At 42.8% G+C, this 23015-nt stretch overlaps 2 protein-coding genes across 2 annotated transcripts; one reads left to right on the plus strand and one right to left on the minus strand.

The window, feature by feature from the left end:
* Nucleotides 1-256: 256 nt before the first annotated feature.
* LOC143361274 (uncharacterized) lies at nt 257-6332 on the plus strand. Its single transcript, XM_076800540.1, has 6 exons — nt 257-1023; nt 1441-1941; nt 2713-2981; nt 3309-3572; nt 5066-5253; nt 5896-6332. The coding sequence occupies exons 1-6, from the start codon at nt 284-286 to the stop codon at nt 5986-5988; spliced, it is 2055 nt and encodes a 684-aa protein (XP_076656655.1). The 5' UTR covers nt 257-283; the 3' UTR covers nt 5989-6332.
* A 5010-nt stretch (nt 6333-11342) lies between these two features.
* On the minus strand, nt 11343-13856 carry LOC143361286 (uncharacterized). The gene has a single exon (XM_076800558.1). It carries the CDS (start codon nt 13802-13804, stop codon nt 11423-11425), a length of 2382 nt encoding a protein of 793 aa, XP_076656673.1. The 5' UTR covers nt 13805-13856; the 3' UTR covers nt 11343-11422.
* Nucleotides 13857-23015: the final 9159 nt, after the last annotated feature.

Here is a 23015-nt window from a genome sequence, read left to right on the forward strand (position 1 = left end):
AAGTACAGCCTTCGGCTCCTTCCGTGCATTCTCTTCTATGGCTTTTCAATCCACCGGAAACCCTTCTACCCTTTGTTCAGAAGAAGAAAGAATTTTCTGCGTAGCTACTGTTACCGACAATTACAGAATTTTACGAATTAAATGAATCTCCATTTTTCCCCGACTTTTTCCACCTTATCTGTGAATTATAATTATTTATGTAACAGTAACAACGTGAAATGTCCGACACGACGATTGTTTGCTCGCTTTCAGCGTCCAAGGCCGATTTCCCACCGTCGACAAGATGTCCGCCGCATTCCGCGCGGCGGTAACGTCCGCCATGTTGTTGCTCGTCGCATGCGAATTCCGGAATCCAGCCAGACAGTCCGACAACTATGCCGCGGTCTACCCGTTTCTGGAAAAGTGGGCTAACACCACGAAGACAGCCCTGCTGACTGTACTTCTCGACGATCACGGGAGCGAAGACGCTTCTGGTGTTCCTCGAAACATCCTGAACCACGTCAACGTCCCTGTTAGACTGATCACTCTGGATCACGTGATCTCTTTGAACTGGCAGAACCAGGGGAAGGACTATCGAGTGATCGAACCCGGAGGATGCGTTCTGTTTCGATTCTCGCGCATCGATAGCCTGAAGAGCATGCTGAATCCGCCGCATTTGACTTCATTATGGCATCCCGATAGTTTGTACATCCTGCAGAGCCTGGGGTCGTTGAGCTTCTGCGATCTTGAGAGATTTTGTAGGCGGACGTTCGAGAGACTGTGGAGATCCAGGAGAATCTACAAGATCATTTTTCTGGATGGTGGATCCTCGAAAGCGATCCGACCCGATCCTTTCAGAGTTTTCGGCGGCGGATGCGCTGGAGGTGAAGAGGATTTTTTGAGGGTCAATTATGCGAATCTGACCGACGTCTCCGACTTTTTTGAAGCGAGACTGAGCTTCGGGAAGTGTCCCTTGAGGATCGCTATCTTTGAGTCGACCACGATGACCAAGACGGGAGATCAATATGGCGGCGTGGACTACAGGCAAGCTTGGGCATATTTTTAGTCGAATTCCAATTTGAAAAGAACTAGAGAATATTTAATAGTAACGATTTCATTAGCATTGAAAATTAAATACGACCAGAAAGAAACCTAGTCGAAATTGTCAGGTGACGGCTACGTGGAAACGCAAGATGGCGTCTTGTTCAGTCAGTTCTTCGATACTTGTTTATGTAAATAGATTGACAACATATTAGAAATGTACATATAGAGATCATATCGTTCCATAGAGCACTCAATAGTAAGAATTTTATTAACACCTAAAATTGAATACAACCAGAAAGACAGCTAATTGAAATTCTCAGGTGACGATTACGTAGAAACCAATATGGCGACTTGCCCGATGAGTTCTTCCTTTACATCGGAAGCTAACCTTCAAATAACATGTACACCTGATCGCAGGTACCTAGAAGCAATCACCGGAATGATGAACGTCACCCCGATCCTAATCCCAGAAAAAGACAAGCACGGTTGGTCGGAAAATGGCGTCTTCTTCGGCACCCTGGGTCAGCTGATCAACGGCCACAGCGACTTGTCCTTCAACCAGTTCTTCGTCAAGTACTATTTAACCAAACGGATCCAATTCACCAATGCCATAACCAGCGACAAGCTCTGCGTCCTCGTGCCCAAGGCTCCTCCGGTACCGGAATACCTGGTGATCCTGAAAACGTTTACTGGCCACGTCTGGCTGTTGATCCTCTCCAGCTACTTCGTGATAGCGATCATCTACACGAGTTTAAAAGGCTCGGGATTTGCAAACACCATCGCAGACTCGCCGCAGGGCAGCCGACGTTGCAAAACAGAGCGCAAATCGCACGAACATCGCGGCGAGCCACGTTCCCACGCTGATCAATCCGAGCCTGCGAGCGAAATCGCTGGAAAAAATGATGCACCACTTCGCGGGTGAGCAAACATTCAACTGCGTAAATTGCTCTTTTCGACGGAAACCTGTGGGCTATTTGCTGCGGCCATTCTGGTCGAAATTATTCCTGGTATTTCGTTTGTTTCGAGATTTTTTCGTTTTCGAGGCGATTTATTCGATTTTTGGCCGAGCGACTCTCGTGGCGTGTGTAAACACGTTTCAGATAATATCTACCGTGCCGCAAGCTACTTGCCAGCGTATCTGCATATTGAAGTTGAATTATTCATTGTTTGTCTGGATAAATTTCGATGCTGTTTAGATTCGATACGGCTTCCCGCTGTTTTCTGCGCGCATAATGGCGGCGAGGCAAACGGAAACGCGTGTTCTTCGATTGACATAATTGTGGAAACGTATAGAAAGAGGGGACACTGAATTGTTTACAGGAATAGTTAATTTTAACGATGTTTTATACACCGAAGACTAAGTGAAACTTGAGAAAAGCCTAGTTAATATTCCCAGGAGGCTGTTACGTGAAAAGCAAGATGGCGGCTTGTCTAATCAGCTCCTCGAAACTTGTCGGATAACGTATATAAATAGATTGAAAACACGTTCGAAATAAATAGGTAGCAAATTGTTCGCTAGAATACTCGGTATTAACGATTTCGTTAGCACCGAAAATTAGACGTCACCAGAGTAAAACTTAATTGAACTTCTCAGGTGACAGTTGCGCAAAGGCAAGATGGCGATTAGTTTAAACGGCGGTGATTAATTTCCCGGGAAGTTGTTCGCTTTGAGTACAATTTTGTCCACAGATTTGCCAAGAGATCCCGTCCGCGGCGACTCGAGAGAGTAATTTTCCCGCGGCTAATGATCCTCGTGAAATACTTGACGAAGGTCATGCTGCAGCCGACGCAACCTTTCGAGAATTGCAAGCCCTCGTTCCCGGAGAGATTGTTCGTGATTTGCAGCTTGTGGCTCGGCCTTATTCTGAATGGAGTGTTCACGTCGCAGCTGGCGGCCAGCTTCAGCCGGCTGCACTATTACGACGACATCGACACTTTGGAGCAGCTCGAGGAGAGCGGTAACTAACCGTTTCCGGTCGCGTCTATTGCTTGAAGCCATTGGCGCGAAGACGACAATCCCATGAACGTAACGCGAAACGTCGCAAATCACATATCCGCCATTTCGATGTCGTTTCCGTTCGTGATCTCGAGGTTCAACGTACTCGAAACATTTTTCCAACGGATTTCCACCGTGTTCCCCTAAACGACCATTTCATAAACGGCTCTAACCTAACGTTAGGCTATTTTTCACGTCGATTCGCTTTGCCCAACCAGAATCCCGAGTCTTAAATTGATTAAACGGACAGAAGGTCGAATTCTAAGATCGCATTTCTCTTCTTTTTCAGGACTGGCAATTTTGACGAGTTCGAGGGACATCATAGAGGATGCCCTGACAGATACCACGTCTCCCATATTGAAACGTCTTCGCGATAGAATGATGTATGCGAACGAGACGGAGATCAATCGGAGATTGTTCCGCAGCAAGGACGCTGCGTACCTGTACCAATTGACGATCCTGCCCTTCAAGTACAACGAGTATCAAAGACGAAAATTGCACATCATGAAAGAGTGCCCTAAGGACTACATTCTGGCTCATATCATACCGGAAGGTTAGCCCTTTCGTTCTTCACATTCAATTTCAATTTCCTGTCGTTTACAGTCTCGATATTATTTTCCATTTTACCGGAAGCTTGCTGAATTTATCGTGTGGTAATCAGACCGGGAATTTTATGCATTTTTCGTTGTGGCATAATTCGTTACATTCATTATTCAAATTCGGAAAATGTTTACATACTGGAATATGATGAATAAACAGGGAATCTTGCCAAATGAATATTTTATGCTGAAACAACACGAATTAAATGAAAATGTATTTCTTCTTTCAAGAAATAACAATATTCTTAATTGTTATAATGTTCGTACAAGTTTGTGCTTCACCGTTTGCCTCATAATTGCACAAAATCCGCGATATAACAATTAAACCACTAATAGAGTAGAAATTCCATCTAGATTCAATTTTTCCTAAATTAAATTTGCAGTATAGTATCAACGGAAATTGGTTTTGCTCGTTTGTAATATCAAAATACGCGTTTCCTAGCGAAACTTATTGCAATCGTTCCCATTTTAATCACTGCGTCCGCAAATATCGTCGAACGATAACCGTGTAAATCTTCAAAAATTTCAATCATCTCGTTTTATTTTTATTTTTTCTTTATGAGGTACTCAGAAACTCAACGAAGAATTTGGTTAAGGGAAAAATGTATTTTTACGCTACACGACTGGCAGTTTGTAAAAAAGATCGATATTTTCAAGAACCCTTCGCCCGTGTACTAGATAAAATCATATGTTAGCCGAGGCTTCATGAATCTTTTATTTACGATCATCCGGCTCCGAGAAATCGTGCTCGCCACTCTCCGTTGCAGTATCTTTAGAACCATTTCCGGTAGGGAGGCATGTTACTCGGCCATTTTTTAAAAATTACTACAAGCTGAACTAGATATGTACTTTCAAACGAAATACTCGTTAAAGGAAAAACAAAATTCCAAATTCCTTTTTCGGTAGGACATACGTAAACCATACTCTGACGAATATTTAAAAATTTATTACAAACGATAGAACGTATTGGGGTGGAACGAAAGTTCGTAGCGATTTTAAATTAAAATTCAAAGATAAAATTAGGAATTCAAAAAAATATTTTCCATTCTGTTCTATTAATTTGTCCACATTTGATATAAATGTACAAGTGTGTATAAGTTATATCCGAATCGATTAATTGTTTCATGAGTATGTAGGCGATTAAAAATGGCGAAAATGAGATTTTTAGTCTATTTTCGCCATTTTATTGAATTGTTCGGCGATTTTCGTACAGTTAGTGAAATGTACAGTTAACAATTGAAACGATTCAGAGACCAGCAGAAGAGAGCATACTTACAGCCGCAGGGGCGGGCCGCTTTGACCACCGAGTCTCGAACACTGTTTAAACAGTGATGCGTTTGCTCTGGCGAGGGGTCAGGGAGCAAACGAGTGTCAGCATGATGCGGGCTATCAGTCGTTTACCGTCGGTGTCAGTTCGCCAACTACAGGAGTACAAACACTGTTCCAGGTTCGCCGTTCCTTGGCCGTGTAAACAATATTTTGGCCAGGCTAAACAACGCTGGATTCTACGGGAAATGGTACCGGGACCATACCGCCTCGCATTCCAGCAGCCACGTCCTTCCCGAGGACGAATCCATTACACGACACAGAAGGATCACGGTTAGGCACCTGCTCATACCGTTCGCGATCTGCCAGGTAGAGCTAGGACCGTCAACCATAAACATCTGGTTGATGTGAACAATATGAACCGTTACACCCAACTATTTTTAGAGATATTAGAATTGCATAGAATTTATTATACACCCTTGGTGGAAATTAGTGTACGCAAGGTGCCGCAAAATTAACTTTGACCTTGAACTTCATGACCAAAAAGTCAACAATTTTATTTCATTCCGGAAATTATCCCTGTGATGAGTAGAATAGGACACAATAAAAAAAAAATTGTCGACCTTCTGACCTTGAGATTCAAGGGTTTTATCGGTAGGATTCTCGAGAGAAAATATGTCTTCGGTTTTCCACCTGTCACGCTGTGCAAAATTGTCTTAGGCAAAAATGAATTATGGTCAATGAAAGTAGAAGTCTGAAGCTTTGAAATGAGACCAGGATTGTTACTGGACAATTTGTTTTAACGAAATCGTCACTGTTTGAACATCGACAATTTCTCGACAGTGTTCGAATAGTTTTGGAGTCGAATGTGTATGGTGTTCGAAGACTTTTTGGTGTTATGTCAAAATCGTGTGAGAAAATATAGTTGGGTGTAGAACAAAGTGTTGGCAACATGTCGGTACTATTGATTGTTCTTGACAATAGGATCGATAGTCGCACGTCTACTTCCAGGTCGGCTTGTCACTTGCCACGATCGTGTTTATTTGCGAGCGCAGAGAGACTAACCGTGTCGAGTCGCCAGTGGTGGATAGCAGACGAAGATGAGCGACGAGATTAGGGCCAGTGCTGGATCATAAACGGGGGAGGCGACGCGGAAATCACTATAGTCTCTTCGCTGCCCTCGGACAAACCTCTCCCGGCAGATGAACCGAAGAACAAATGGACCAAGGAGTAAAAAAAAAAGGATAAAACATCTTATCTTGCGAAGAAATGGTTCGACATGAATTTCCAACGCTTTTTGCAGCTCATGTCCTTCCACTTGTTTTTTCTAGCACCTCTCTCGGCCATCATGGCTGCGACAATAAAATGATTGGAACCGGTGGGTGGCTCTTTGATCGGTATCGGTAACTATGACTATAATTTGTTGATTAATGTCAATGATAGGATTTTAATTTGCCTATAAAATGAAATCTCTTATGTTTTATACGTAGTTGACGCGGTTTCGGGGGAACATGTGGATGGTTGGAATAGCGCGGAAAGGTGCAAGGTATTTTCTGTTTCTAGAACTAAGTGGACACCCTGAAAGAGCTAAGAACTTTTTTAAAATTGGACCAAACGTCTTGAATTTTTCTTTTTTCTCGGATCTCTGAAGAGTTAGCGTGCTAGATAATGCGTAAAAATCATTTTTTGGTCGTCTTAAGGTTAAGGTTAGGGTTAGGTATTTTCTCGCAAAAATTCTCCTTGTATCGATACGCTTCCTGTCGGCAATGTACGGTTTCATGTGGAATAGTCGGTTCTAGACCAGACAGTTTCCAGTTGGCTCGCAAATTCCGGCAAAAATACAGACAAAGGGAACGCCGTTCGAATATCGAAGTAGACCAGAGAGCCCGTTGCGCGATCGTGAAAATTTCGGCGTCCACGGATGCACAGAGATATCCGTCGACTGTCAGAGGTTGCTTTTATATTCGCGAGCTGGCTTCTCGGTTACCTTTGACCTGGCTCCGTCCGAGGCGGGTCACGGAAGAATTCGGAAAAAATCTCGTTTCATGGCCCGCATGGCGACCGGTTTTCGGAAACTCCGCTAATTGCATTTCGAGACTGCAGCAGTAGCTTGTCCGCTTCCTCACTCGAGAATTATTGTAAGTTTTTGGTCCACGGGAGATTTATAAATCTGCAACGCGGTGAAATGAAAATGAATAACAACTACAGAATGAACACCGTGAAACAAGCTCGAACGGACTCGGTTATCGAACGATTTAGGTTACGCGAAGCGGATTTAATCGCGAACGAAAATCACGCGAATAAATAATTAGCGATGTCTCTTGATCCCGTTTCTTCCTCGGTTTTTCACTCGCGCTGGTATTTTATTCACACCCTCCTCTCCGAAACGGGATTCGCTCGACACGTGCAGGGGATCACCTTCCTCGCGAAAATACTCCGGGCTCTTCCCTGCTGGATAATCAATACCGGGTAGAAAACAATTGCCTCGTAACCAACGCGTGAATTTTCCAAGCCTTAAAAATCTACGCGAGACGAGTTTCACCTCGAGAATCCTTCCCATCGAAGCGACTCTGGAAACGGATTGAAAAATTTTATTCGCCATTAAACCTTCCCAAAATTCGAAGATTGAAGTCTTCCCTTTACGAGGACACAAAGAAACTTGACGTACGATTTTTTTCGCTCGTTTTATTAACGTTTACACGAAAGGTGTACAGGCATCTTTACGGCAAGGAAAAATGAGTCTTCAGATTCTCTCATCTGCTACATTCACGTAAAAACATCTTAGGGGAATTGAACAACGGTGACTAAAAGTAGAATCTTCGAGCTTCAAAATGAGTCCAAGTTTATTGCTGTACGATTGTTTTTTCCAGAAGTACAACAGGTTAAACATCGTGGAGGATCAGAAATTTTATGCTGAAATTCCTTTTGGGTCAACTTTTTTCAGGAACGTATTTACCGTGTAGAAAAACAGAGTTGGACGTGCCGGTTATTAAAATGAAATTTCCAACAATTTCCTGCTTTTACGACCGACGTAAAAATTTCGCAGGAATGTCGAGCACAGACAGCAGTCGGAGGAATCGTTGGCGAACAATTTCGCGAAGCGATTAAAAGTTCGCAGGGTTACAGGGGATCCCTGGTAGGTCAAAGTTCCGGTGTAAAGGGCGCGATAGGAAGTTCGACGGCTCCGGGAACGCAAAACGCGAAGTTTACGCGGTTGTTTAGCCGTCCGACAACAGCTCGCAGAGTCGGGAACGAGATTGTCGGTTTAGGCGACGCTGTTAAACGAATTAATTATGCGAGTCGGTCGGGTGTAGTCGCAGATAGGCTCGCCCGGGGGAAAGAGACGTATTTCGGATTCGCGGCACGTAGCTCATTTCTACGGAACCAAATGCTCTTTGGAAGCACGATTAGGTTGTTGTTGCGGAAGTGCTCCTCCTGACAGAGGAAGCGTATTGTTCCGAGGAATCTGCTAAATCGCACGGCCGCCCCTAATCAACCTGAATCTTCTTCGCCGAATCAACTCGCCTAAAGAATTTCCGAATCCGGCTCATTTCATCTTCGACGACTCACGCACGTTTGCCCGTGGTTTCCTGAAGACGTTCAGCGTAGTTTGTGGGAGACGTGATTCGCAGGGTGGAAAGGAATCTCGTGTCGCCCATTTTGTCCTGCCGGGGAGGTCCTCCGCGCGTTTTGATTGACCTAGAAAACTTTTTACGAAGCTTCTTTTCTGCATTGAAGTGCAAAGTTGATGAAGAGCATCGAAAAGGTTTTCCAAACTATTTTTCATAACGACAAAAATTTGTTCAGAACGATTGCTAAAAAATTTTCATATACTTTTCGACGGCAACAGCGACCGTATAAGTGAACTAGAAAATCACCTGGGGTAATGAATTATTTTAACAAATTCTATTTCAATCAACGCTAAGACGAACAGTGATTGGACATCGCTTTGACACGGCACATTAATTAAAAAGTTGCTGCCAGAACCGAGTTAAATATTAAAACGTTCGCTGCCGCGCAACGTAAAGTTTGTTTAATATTTTCCAGATTCCGTGGCATCCTGCTGCACATATTTTCCGTTGTAATTTTATCTCGCCACGCGGGATAATAAATTCCGCAGAATTTTTGTCGACATCGGCTTACGATAGTTGGCGTCCCACCAGCGTTAATAATTTATGCGACGGGGCGAGCGTGTAATGACGTATCGCGCATGAAATTCATGACACCGCAAAGAGCGAGAGAGAGAAGTTTGCATAATGCACGCAATAAGTTACAAACCCTTCCGCATAATGAAACTGATAATTAACGGTTTCGCGGTGAGAACTTTGCTAACTATGCCAACTATGTTAACGGAAAGGTTAGAATTCCGATGGAACCGGTCGGCGACCCGTCAACACGTGCCCGGTAAACGTGTACCCCCGAGGAGTTCTGATTCGTCCTTTTCTCGAGTCCTTTGAATCGATTTTATCGACATCCTCGATTTCGAACACCGACAACGTCAGAAGTCTGGCGTGTACTGGCGTCGGGATATTTTTTCCATGTCGTCGAGTCGCGTTAATAATAAACAAGATCGTCTATCCTTCGCCCGTCGAAAAAAATAAAAGCGGAAGACGTGGAAACGTGGCCGAGAAAAGGACGACGAGTGGGCGTCGATGGAAACGATAAACAGCTGTCGAGTTCTCAAAGCGACGACCTCGGGCAGACAGGTTCCGAGAACCTAATTAAAAAGGCATAAATGCCGGAGCTTCGCTAATTTGCTTTTTGGTGCAAAGCGGCTGACCTTTTGACGATTTATCGGCGCCGGAAGCGTTTAGGTTGTGTACAAATTTGTTAAATTCTCGGAAACGACGGTCTTTGGAAGCGGTGGTGATAGTTTATTCAGATAAGCGATGCTTCTTAAGTCGCGAGAACTTCTTCCGAGTCTTCTACTTTAATAATGACGAAGGATGCTGAGGAAACACAAAAGAATGTTACAGACACAGACACTAAAGTTCGAAGACGAATAAGAGTGGGTAGTAGCAAATAGTTCATTGGAATATTTCATTTAATGCTTTTTAAATTAGGAACTCTTTCCCGCTTTCATCTGATTTAAACATGGCTGACGGTATTGAGGGAACGGAAAGGAATGTTATTTCACTAATACAGATACTAAATTCGTTTAAAGAGGACTAGAAGTGGGGAACAGGGAATTGTTCACTTGAGTACTTCATTTTTATAATTTTATTAACACCGAAAATTAAGTAGAACTTTAAAGAAACATAATTGAGATCGTCAGGTGAGCGCTGCGTCTAGTAAAACCTTGCGGTAGCCATCTTTATGTTCTTTCCACCGTAAGCTTTACCCTTTTAGTTGCCGGAATGAACTCTCCCCTTATGATTTACAATAGAGTCTACAAACATATGAACTTACATAACAGTCTTCGGTTTAATTCACAAAAAGTTTAACAATATTCGATGAGCATATCAGTAAATTCTTTAGATTTACCGTTTTGTATTCGATCTGCTCATGTTAGTCATAAACGCATACAATCTGCAGTCTATTAATAAGTGACGATTAATGAAATATACAACTTGTGTAATAACAGTTATTTCGATGCAATAACGGCAAAATGAGATTCAATCGCTGAAATATTCATGGACCACGTTGTTCCAGCATCAGTTTACTTGGAGTAATAAACGCAGTTTAGCAGAGAAGTTTGGAAACAAGTTGGTAGTGTCGTAATGGATAAGGCATCTCGGAACTTTCTTTGAATTGCAGGTGCTACCCGACACAATTATGTGAAAGCTTTATATATACCGGTGAAATGAAGCACATCGGGATAGCTCTTCTCTCTTTCTCTATCTCTCTGGGGAGATCCCGCTTCGTTTATCCGAGAAATATGTTTATGCCTGCCGAAACGGGAACAAAATCTTCGCTCCTCTCAATTCTCCGTGCTTAAACGCGAGCGGAGAGATTGCGAAACAGTGCAACGTCGAAATATTAAGGTGAGCCGACGATCGTCCGCCATCTTGGATCTGTTGTTTCTATTCCAGAAATTCTCGGATCTTTTATGGCTACAATAAAACATATTTCGTGTTACGAGCAGAATATTCCGTGTTCGAGAAAACATGCGAAACGAGCGTTCAGAACGACCGGCTAGCTTTCGTTGGTAAAATACTGCATTCAAACGATTATGCTCGACGTCAATAATACCATAATCCGCCATAATCCGCCGTCGATCATTTTAATCCTCAGCTTGTCGCGTGTAGTCTGCAGAGGACTGTTTTATTTGCTTTCGGCGTAATTTTTAACAAATGTTAGAGTTAGAGTGTTTGTATTTTTTAACTAATTTCAATTTTCAACAAACTGTAACACGTTTTGTTCAACTATTTCGCTTTCATTCGCTTTCATTCGCTTTCATTCGCTTTCATTCGCTTTCATTCGCTTTCACGTGTTTCCTCGTATTTCCAAAATTGTATACACACCACATGAAAAATCCTCGGTCCATCGATTCTCATTTTCCCAGCAAGCTCGCCGTGAAAACAAAATGGCCGCTCTTCTATGTACCTCGTCTGGCCACATAGACCTCGGCGACGAAAATGATCGTGGCACCGATCAGCCCAGCCAGCAACAGCAGAAACGTGAGAGAATAGTGATTCAGCGTGAGAATGATCTTCCTCTCCTCGTTCTTCAGCTTCGTCCGCATCTTGAAGATCTTCTTCTGATAAATAATGTTGTCAAACCAAAAAGCAGGCAGCCCAGCCTCGTTCAGCCGCAGCAAAACGAAGTTCACTCTCTCAGCGTAGGGGGACTGAGATCTGAGAACATAAGAGACGCGATAGTTCATGGGACACTCGTCAACGACATAGATCAACGGGTTCCCATCCTTATCGTAGTACGCGAAGTCTCCGATTAGCATCGTATAGTATCTGGTAATAGCAATCTTCTTCTCGAAGGCGACCATGTCTTTCGTCCTCTTTCGCGAACTAATCACGTGGATCATCTGGTCGAGCTTCATGCCGACCGGAGTGTCGTCTAAAAAGGCGGTCTTCAGGTTCGCATACTTGGTAATCAACGTTTTGCCGGAGTCCACAACATCCTCCAAGGTTTGCAGCTGGGGATAGTGAAAGGGCTTGCTTAGGCTAGACACTAGACAGCTCTGGTAGACCCCGTTGACTATGAGTCCGAAGAATAGTGTTCCAACGAGCAGTGATCTTTGCGCTGGGCTTTGTCCTTTCTGGAGAGGGTAGCAGAGGACTTCGACAAAGTGGGAGAACTTCAACAATCTCTGTGGCACTTCCGGTGGCCCTTTCCTGGGCTCCAAGGTCACCGAAGATCCGTTCAGCTCTTTCAGATGTCTCTTCCATCGATCAGAGGAAGAAGATCTATCTTTTCTGGGCTGTGAGGTCTCTGAAAAACCAGCTTTTGGCTCTTTTAGGTCCCTTTTCAGTTGACTAGAAGAAGAGTCCTCTGAAGAGCCAATTTCCAGCTTTTCTAGGTACTTCTTCAATTGACTAGAGAAAGAGGACCTGTTGGAGGATCCAATTTGCCTCTGGATCACTTCCGGTGGTCCTTCTTCTGGCTCCAAATTCTTCGAAGAGCCAACTTCTAGCTTTTCTAGACACCTGTTCAATTGATCAGAAGATCTGCTAGATGACCTACTTATACTCCTTCCAGCTTGAAGACTATGCTCTCCTACCACCTTCGTCCGACGGAACGTCAGGCTGGCACGTCTCAAGCAACACCACAGCAAACTGATCAGAAGGTTGTACACCATGAGCACAGCCCAGAGGTCCTTCTCGAACGGCATGAAGGGCATGTAGGCCTTCGGGACCAATCCAGAATCCGGCGACAGGAAGCATAACTTGTCCTCGTACATAGACGACGTGAACTGGAACTGCGTATGCCTGGTGTACACCTTGACGAAGAACCCTGTGATCACTATCTCCGCGTTGCCACTCTCGATCTCCTTCAAGGACTTGTCGAACGGATCGTCCATCTGGAAATCAAGCTTCCTCATAAAAGTCACGTGGAACTTGCACTTCAGAGCCTTCTCCAGGGAGTAGACCACGTCTCCGTCTACCTTGGACAGTCTCAACCTGTGCTGTTCGTCGTAACTGTACCCCATCAGCAGGGACTCGAAGACTGTCACGTTTAGGGGATGGTTGTTCAGGTTGCGAAAGCTTTCGAACAGACGAGTGTTCTCGTTCAATACCTCCTGACATTCTTCAGCAGACTTGAACAACGTTATCTGACCGTCTTGAAGGTCCTCAGGATTCCCCGAAGATGCATTGAAGGAGTCTTCAGAGCGTTCTATGGCCGCGGATTGAAGACATAACTTCTCAACGTCTCCGAATTCCTCGCCATAAATCTGAAACGGTCTGAATCTAATCAAACAGCCAAAGTCATCGTGCAAGGGTACGATCAGCGCTCTGTACACCCCGTACTTGGTCCACAACTTCTTCAGCAAGTTCCTCCAACGCTCGACAACCCTCCTACTCGTGACGAAGATGAGATACTGATTGCTGCTCTTCCATAGCCCGGGTTGCCAATACGCGTACACGTAGAGGCTGTACAGATCGTCGACGAAGATGATCCAGGTGATCTGCGAGCGATTCATCCGACTGATCGCCGAGGACAAGTCTCGGGATCTGATCTTGTAAATGGGGAACACCGATCCAGATCTCTCGATCGAGGCCTCGCTAGCATACTCGAGCAGGAAGTCGACGAAACTCGAGCGAAACTCCGGCAAGATCACCGATAACGCCAGAGGACGGAACTCCGGAGACTCGTGGACGAAGTTCAGGATTGTCTTCAAGTTCTCGGCCTCTGGATCGTCCGACCGACGCTCTGCGGAACAATGCAATCGTTTACGCTGAGCCGCGATCGATCCCGCGAGAAACGCTATGCAGAACAGTATCGAGCGGATGGTGGTCTTCATGGTCTCCTCGATATGATGTTGTTGTCCATTCACCAGGAATTATTCGACAAGAATGGACATTAAAATAATTGTCGCAGTAAATTCGGTTTCAATTATCGTGTAACACTTTCCACGGAAGTTGTTCAACAAGAATAGACATTATACAATAATTGTCCTGTTAAATTCGTTCTCAATCTTTGTCCAGCACTTTCTCCACAAGTTGTTCAACAAGAATGGACATTAAAATAATTGTCACAGTAAATTCGGTTTCAATTATCGTGTAACACTTTCCACGGGAGTTGTTCAACAAGAATAGACATTATAAAATAATTGTCCTGTTAAATTCGTTCTCAATCTTTGTCCAACACTTTCTCCACAAGTTGTTCAACAAGAATGGACATTAAAATAATTGTCACAGTAAATTCGGTTTCAATTATCGTGTAACACTTTCCACGGGAGTTGTTCAACAAGAATAGACATTATACAATAATTGTCCTGTTAAATTCGTTCTCAATCTTTGTCCAACACTTTCTCCACAAGTTGTTCAACAAGAATGGACATTAAAATAATTGTCACAGTAAATTCGGTTTCAATTATCGTGTAACACTTTCCACGGGAGTTGTTCAACAAGAATAGACATTATAAAATAATTGTCCTGTTAAATTCGTTCTCAATCTTTGTCCAACACATTCTCCACGAGTTGTTCAACAAGTATGAATATTAACATAATTGTCACAGTAAATTCGTTCTCAATCCTCGTTCAACACGTTCCCCAGGAGTTGTTCAACAAGAATAGACATTATACAATAATTGTCCTGTTAAATTCGTTCTCAATCTTTGTCAAACACGTTCTCCACGAGTTGTTCAACAAGTATGAACATTAACATAATTGTCACACTAAATTCGGTGTCAATCCTCGTCCAACACGTTCCCCAGGAGTTGTTCAACAAGAACGAACATCGAGAACAGTAAAATAATTATCGCGTTGAGTTAATTCAGAATCCTTTGCAGCACTGAACCGCTACCAAAATGGCGGCCCCGGGAAGAGCGTTCTCAACCGAAGCGTCCTCGAAAGAATGATGGCGGCCGTGACGACAATGACGATACAGTGAATATTCGAGCGGCGGTTCACCGGAAGCCTATAAAGATAAGAGAGAGCTCGTCAGATCGGAATCTAACACGAAGATTCTCGTCCTCGAACAGATCGATCGCGGAGAAACGGTGGAGCACACGGAAACTGTCGTAAATCACCTGGTTCGACGCTCCTCGGGGCAATAAAAGGAGCAACTGCGGGTCACTCATTTTCTCGCGAAAGTTCGCGATCGAAAAAACAGACAAACGACGACGTCCGACCGGTTTTGTTCCGTCGCGAATCTTTCTCGTTGGGAACTGACACGCGGAAACGACTGTCGTCGAAAACCGAACGATGACTCCGCGAAACGGAAAGAATGAAGTCGTTACCTTTGACGGGTTCGCTCGTTTCCGGGAAACTTTCCTTTGGCGATGTAATATTCAAACCCTTGGGGATCGACTGCAAAAAAGAAAACAAGATAGAAGCGCGTTACAACGCCCCGGCGTATTTTAATATCGTTATTGTCGCTATCCTGCCCATCGACTTTCGCTCGCGATCTCTTCCAGGCTTCGACACTGTGTCGAGCAAGTAGCAAGTAGCAAATAGCAAGTAGTACGTGGAAATTATAAGACCGGAATTAAAGTTCATTTTTCTGAAAAATTGTCTGATGAATTTTTACAATTTCAGTAATAGTGAAAGAAAAAATTAGTAACCAGACATTGCCACTGGTTCAGTAGTTTTAGTGTTAAATGTCCCCTTGGGAACCAGTTAGTATGACTCACACGTTCCATTGCCATTGATGTTCGACACAATGTTCGAAACCTATTAAATAGTAAATAATGTGTAAATAATTCCAGTAAGCAAGCAAGTATAGTTTCCTCTTCAGATTGTTGCTTAGATAAGAAATATTAAATATTTCCGTAGGCAATGCGGTTCTCAGAGTTTTCGAACATTCTTGAATGTTTAATATCCTTGTGCAAATTGAAATAGAATTATGCGAACTGATTTATGAATATACGATTAAGCCCTCGCCAGGTCCCTATGGCAGCCATTTCAATTTGCATTTTCATCAATTAATTTTTCTTTCCTCTTCTTCGTCAAGAGACCCTCCCATTTTAATGGGATCGGGACGCCATCGGTTAATTATCTTATTAATCTAAGTGCCGGTTCCATCACTCTTCAGTGAAGATACTTCATGCTTTTATTGCATCGTGCTGCTCTCTTGGACGGTTCGAAAAACGCTTCGAACATGATCGCGATCCTAACAGAACGATTTTCTTGTTCAGCGATGTCGAAACGAATACAAAGGCGATCCACGGTTTGAACGATAGCTATACCGAAGGCACATTGAAGGTGAGAATAAAATAAATCCGATGGCTTTCACTATTTTTCTTTTTGGTCTCTTTGTGTCGTTCGCGTTTTAAAGCGCTATCCCTTTGTTCGCGGGCTCGGCATACTTTTCGCGGTGGTTTCGTCGAATTATTTGCCGGACACGGGACAGTGCACACTAATTAATGGATGGGTCCTGTACGGAATTAATGCAATCGATCAGCGTCTTGATTGAATTACCGTCGAAACAATTTTACCGTCGCTCGAGGCTTCCGACCAAAAAAATGCGGAACTCACATAACTAAACTATGTTTCGGACAATTTTACAACGACCACAGTGCGGTATTTTTGTGCAAAAATTATTTTTCCAGCATTGCCGAGAAAAAGTCTCACCGCATATTTCAAGGATGAAATTTTATTTGATTAAATCAAGTTTTGTAATTCTTTGATGAAGATTATTGTTTGTAATCTGTGGGTAATATTTATTTTACGCACATTTTTACATTTATTTATTGACAAGTGTTCGCGGTTAATACTTTTAGTAAGCCGATTTTGGAATCGAATTTTACCGCGTTTAAAGCGAATGAAAAATTGTTTAACATCGTCAGCGTCGCATGTGCAAAAGACACGGTGATTTTTCATTCGGTTTTCATCCGATCGAAGTCGCGTATCTATATGTGACAGCACGACATTTCGCCATTACCGTTTAAAATCTCTTTGCGGAGAACAGATCGCGTAACGCAATATTTAAATTGTTTCTATATCGATTGCACGCTGTATCGAGAGCAAACGCGGTCTCTGACAATCGGCTGCGAGGTAAAACGGTCGCAGATGCAGGAGAAACTAATTTATAAAATAAAATATTACTTAAATAAGAGATCGAAAAAGTAAACTAACACACGTTAGAATAAGTATTTATTTTTCAAACATGAACTGAAACCTACACTAGACCTAATCAATAACTAAATGTTCAATAGTTCTAGCAAACACTGAATCCTGTTAATCCTCAAACGCTCGTTAAAAAACATGGTGGACGTCAACAAGGACAAAGTGCAGTACAAACACAGCAAAAATTAATTTGTTTCAACAAACTGGTGATTTTGTTCCAGTAATTACTCGGATAAAAATTAATTCCAACGATGCACAGGCCCCAGGGGATGTAAGCGTTTTACCCAGAGGATTCCAGCGACGTCCGGCGTGGACGTCCGTTCGGTTGGAGCGACGTCCCTTTACTTAAGCTTCTCCGAGGAACTTAATCGCCGTAGTTTTGCAGGAGTTTTTGTCCGTGGCCCGGCGTTTGTTTGCCCCGAGCAAATCGAGGGAACGTTTATATCGCAATTTGCGGGGTCCTCGACGTCACTGGCGTGACAAGTCATTAAGTCGAGGATTGTTGCTTCGGACGTTGCCGGACAATCGCGCGGCGGAAACGAGCCTGTTTTCTTACCTCGCCCCTCCCCTAATTCCTCGAGACTATTCCTGGTTAATCACCCCTTTCGTTTTCAACCCTCTGTTTTTTCTTCTCTCCTGTCCGTTTTCCCGAAATTCCTCGCGATTCCTCGCTGTAATTCCTGTGCAATTATAATCCCCTTCGTCGAATCGAAGATTCAATAATTACTTCTATTGCTTTTCCGAAATTTTAGCAATTCCAACGCCTCGGCGGACGTGAAATCATTTTTCTCGTAAATAGAATCAAGACACGATCCTCCGCCATGTTGCGCCGCCATTATTTCGTCAATGTAGAATTTGTACAGTGTGTTCCATTTTGAAGACAGCTTGAAAATTAATCTTGTTTCATGCCTTTTATGAAACTTTCGCGACAGGCGATAAAGTGAAGCGAGACATGCGCCATTTTGACGGATCCTCGTCCGCCATCTTGTGTTGCCTATAGCCCTCCGGTGTAGAAGTTTTGCAGTCTCCTGTTTTAGCTTTTTAATTTCCTGGAGTAGAAACGGGAATGGAGAGGAAAATTTTAAAGTGTAAAATTTGTATAATTTTGCATTACACGGTGTCCTTGATAATTGAAAGGAGTCATCTCCAAACCAAAATTGGATCGCGTGAAAGGGCCTATCGTTGAATTGTCGCTCGTTATTATTACATTCCCGGAAGACCTCGGCTGTCGCGTTGCGATCGCGTATTGAAATTCAGGTTGTTCATAATTACGCATCCGCGACTGAACCGGATGTGGTTCGCCTATTCAATTAACCGCGCCAGTTAACGGTGAAACACCGGTTTTCCGTTCTGGCTTTTATCACCGGTTAATTAACAACTTTTCCCATCGGTCGCCCGACGACGCTCTTCGCAACTTCAATTTTAATTAAAAGGCGACGATGACACCCGACAACGTTAATTAAATCTGACTTATCGCTTGAACATCTAAGTCGCTTAGAGCACATTCATAGTGCACGGCAACTTTCTGTTTCGAGATTACCGGGATGCTAATCAGCGTCTTAGATTTGCGAATGCGAACCCGAAATTAGTCCCCTCTGTTAGGTGTAATTAATTTCTGAAAACCGTCCGGCGCTTAATTAATTGCTTAACAGCAACGTTTTGATAACAATGCTGGGGAGTGCAACGATTAAGGCTAAATTACTTGGAAAATAAATGCGTTTAAACGGTTAGGGGTAAAAAGTTGCCTGCGTACGAGGCCGATAATGAGCTCTTAAATCAACAGGTTATATAATTACCCGCATCGTTCTCTCTTTGTCCGAATAATTGTACTCGTTCTTTTTCGATATTCAGATCGTTTGATGACAACCGTTGTTGTAATGAAAGAATGTCGTTCGGTCGTTCAAGTCCCCTTTTTGCAGCAAAATTCGTTGAATGAACATCGCATAATTAATGAAGCTCTGTTCAGTATCGTTGAGGGAACCTTTGTAATCCGAACGTTACATGCGGTGCTTAACCGTTAATCTCTATGCAAATTTACAACTTTCGCGGAACCATCGTTGTCACGATGCACTCGCGATATTTCGAAATCTGTGAACACGCTACAGGACAATTTATGTCAACAGCGATTGTCGTCGCCGGACCATGCGTGTCTCCAAATCTCTAAACACACCGCAGAACAATTTATCTTAACAAACATTGGTTATTTCCAATTTATCAAGATTATTAAAAGAAATAAATTTCAAACTGCAACAAAAATTGGAAATTTTATACAGTTACGCGTTCATTAGAACGGACGGTCTCGTTTCAATTGAAATTACATTGCGGACCAATTAAACGAAAAACTTTTTCGGCAATCATGCTAGAACGCTGAATCGTAATTGCAGTTGTAGTAATTAAGATTGAAATCGCTCTGCAGGTGATTCGATACAATTTTCTGCGTGCTGAACATATTCCATTTGCAAACAAGTTTCTTTGCTTCAGTCCGGGAAATTAGGCAATTTCTGCTCTAAATAAAACGAATCCAATCCCCGATAGCTACGCCATTGGGTGTAGTTTGGCGAATCAGAGAGCGTGGAGAACGAATTGCTACAATTTCGACATTCCCCGAGGACATTGGAAAAAGAAAAGGTATTACGGAAGAGAAGCTTCTTCTTGAGGTGAAAGAATTTCTCGCTGCAAAAACAATAACACGTTCTTGCAATTTAGCACCGAGCCAAGCGTAATTGATCTATGACATGCTAAAAGATAATCTGGATTAGATCAGCTTAAAGGGGTTGCAATCACTATTTTTTTTTGTAAAGCAATCGTTTCTTTCTTTTCTCTCAAATAAAAATCACTTGCGGACAACGGTTTACCGATGAAACAATTAATGATAAATATTTTTCGTTTACAACAAACTTTCACCAACATGTTCCTCACAATTTTCCGATTAAAATGAGTCCAAACACGGCATACCTTGGATCAGATTTACTCGTTTAAACCACGATACAGTGGAACCTCGATTATCCGAACCGCCATCTGAATCATCAAGTGAATTTCACGTTTCGGAGTTAAATACAACAAAACGATCTATATCCAACAGGATTTACCTATACGACTCGGTAAGGATTTACTCCATCACTGTAACCGATTGGTTCGGATAATGGAGGCTCCACTTAATCGTGGATTAAACAGGCAAACGTGCTCCGAACTGTGTCGTGCTTGGACTCATTTTACTCGGAAAAATGTCACGAATACGGTATTAAAATTGTCATAGAAAAAACTAATAAAACTAAAAATAAAAAATCTGTCATTGGACACCGTTTCTCGTCACTCTGCTCCGACCGTGAGGATGCAAAGCGTTGGAATGAAACGAAGGAAAAATCAAAGCGGGCCGAAGCAAAGAGGGCGAAAGCTACGGTGTCATCGTTCGTCAGCTTTATTACACTTTCACTGAAATGGCGGCGATAAGGGTGCGAATAGCGCCGGCTGTTTCCCGTCGGAACGAGTTCATCCCACGCGATTCCTGATTCCTGATTCCTGATTCAACCCGATGCGATCGGATAGCGGCGATTTATCCGATCTGTGGCCGCGGACGAGGTCACCGATCGAAAAGCCGAACCGAGGGTGTTCGAGTCAACAAAGAGCCCCGGAGGAACTTACGGCAGTAAGTTTTGATCGACTGTCTCAGGAAGACGCGGCGGCCGCCGCGAGCAAATTGGGGATCATGGTAAACAAAGTGCGATCGCTTATGCCAGTGATATCCTCCTCCGATAGGCCACGGTATCTTCAGCTTCGAGATGACAGTGATTCAGGACTCGACATCCCGCTGGGAGTGATACTCGCGTTTTATATCGAATCGACCGTTTAACTAAGATACCACTCTGCTGGGTCCTCCAGCTGCGACGACCATAATTCTTTCTCGAGGAACACTTATTTTTCTGGAATCATTTCTCCTCGTGTCAAATCAGCCTAGCATTCTTCTACTTTATTTGGGTACTTTGATTTTCAGTTTTAGAGAGTTCTAGTTTTACGAAGATAAAAAACCTTTTGCTTAACACTCGATTCACTGATTCAAAATGACGGATTGTAATATTTTTAATTTACGAATGTTGAGAGTGTAAAGATGCATCCATGAGGGATTAGTGAACAAGTTGATTCCTTTGGGTGTATATATTATTTAAAAAATTGCTACTGATAGATACATTCATGTTATTTTTAGAAAGTAATGTAAAATTTTTAGTGCTCCGTGAACCTAGCGGCTAGCTCGGTACTGTGGTTCGTTGTGGGAGCACTTTTGAATTGCAGTGGGCCATTTAGGAAATTCTCGATGTCGGCGGTTGGAAAACTGTTGCGAGTCGGTTCGACCTTTTTATAACAATACTCTTGTTGCGTTGTTTAACGCCAGTGACAGGCAGTCTTTTCCTGCAGCGGCGCGGAAATGAAAATCCGATAATCCGTGCGGCTGCTTGTAACCGCAGCCTCGACCCTCGTGCTCGTATAATTGTTTTACGTCCCTGCTCGTCTCTCGAAGCCGGATCAGAATTAAAACACAGTTGACAAGGTGCGATAATTACGCCTGAGATCTTTACGCAAACATTTTCAGCGGAAATTGCCAAGGACAGCAGCTAAATAGAAATTTTCCCCTTAACCCTTGTGCCAATAACCGGGTGCCTAATTTCAATTTCTCTGGAAACCGGGTCGCGTCAAAATGGCGCTAATATTTTTCTATTTTCTAATATTTTCAGTTTGAGATTATTGAGACTTTAAAGATGGGGTTCCCGTTATTTTTATGAAGTAATGTAGAATAGTAAGTTTTAGTGTTGCGTAGTGTTAATGTAATTGTTGACCAATAGAACAGTGACAAATTGTTATTACTTGGTTATTTACATAAAGATTAAACATTCCCGTAAGCTGAAAGCAATTTTGATTTGAAATTGTACCTGCCCGATTTTGTGATAAACGCAGAAAACGCGCAGTTTGGTGATAATTATACTGTGGATATTAATGCAAATGTCCATTTTTCATTATTTTATAAAAGTCAGGCTGGAGTGGAAAATGCACCTTGGCGTATTCATTACGATAACACACAGTGGGATTGTTACTAATATTTTCTCAACGTAAACTTTATCTCGTTATTTCACAAATACGTACACGTCATAAATGCATAAAGATCCATCAGATCGGTTTAATTATGAACGATGTGTTCCCCGATACGCGGAATCAGGTTAATGTGTTTATGTTTCTGCTTCTCGACAGGAGTAATATACAATATTGAAAAAGTTTAGCCTACTTCGACTTACTTTTCCATGTGGTACAAGTTGCTGTCTGTTGCAGCAGATGGTGCCCGCCATCTTCTGTTCACGAAGTTAGTTCCCGAGGCTACTTTCACTTTCGGATAGGAAAAAGTAGACGGATTTTTCGTTGAATAAACCAACTCTGTTGAGTAAACTGTCAACACAATTAACAAAGTGTCGAAATTATCAAACATTTCTTCGTTTTTTGCAAATTTTTCGCTCAAAATCTTGCACTTCCACATTCCGACAAGATGGCATCGCCTAACTCCATTGTACAAACTAAGAAACCCGCCTGTAATCGAAAAATTTTATTTAATCCGCTCGGATGATTTTACAAGCCCTATTTTCGAGAAATATGCTTCCGGAAGTGCACTGGAATAAAAATAATGTATAATGCTCTCGGTTTCAGCAAGATGGCGTCAGCTGAATCACATTACGCAAACATTTATACGACCCAGGAAACCCGTCTGTAATCTAAAAATTTAATTTGTTCGAACCAGATAGTTTTGAAAGCTCTACTTTTGAGAAACAGGTTTCCGGAAGTGTACTGAGACGAAAATAATGCAATGACGCTTCCGACAAGATGGCGTCAGCCAAACAACCTTACAGAAACCAAATCACTTTCTAACATAAAAATTTCATTTGTCGGTTCCAGATGCTTTCAAAA

This window comes from Halictus rubicundus, chromosome 15, assembly GCF_050948215.1.
Source record: "Halictus rubicundus isolate RS-2024b chromosome 15, iyHalRubi1_principal, whole genome shotgun sequence".
Lineage (NCBI taxonomy): Eukaryota > Metazoa > Arthropoda > Insecta > Hymenoptera > Halictidae > Halictus > Halictus rubicundus.

What these genes read in the sequence shown, in the direction of transcription:
- LOC143361286 (XM_076800558.1), bottom strand. Translation starts at nt 13,804, where the DNA reads ATGAAGACCACCATCCGCTCGATACTGTTCTGCATAGCGTTTCTCGCG.
- LOC143361274 (XM_076800540.1), top strand. Translation starts at nt 284, where the DNA reads ATGTCCGCCGCATTCCGCGCGGCGGTAACGTCCGCCATGTTGTTGCTC. An exon ending in TATGGCGGCGTGGACTACAG is followed by an intron (nt 1,024 to 1,440) that starts GCAAGCTTGGGC and finishes ACCTGATCGCAG; the next exon opens with GTACCTAGAAGCAATCACCG. An exon ending in AATGATGCACCACTTCGCGG is followed by an intron (nt 1,942 to 2,712) that starts GTGAGCAAACAT and finishes TTTTGTCCACAG; the next exon opens with ATTTGCCAAGAGATCCCGTC.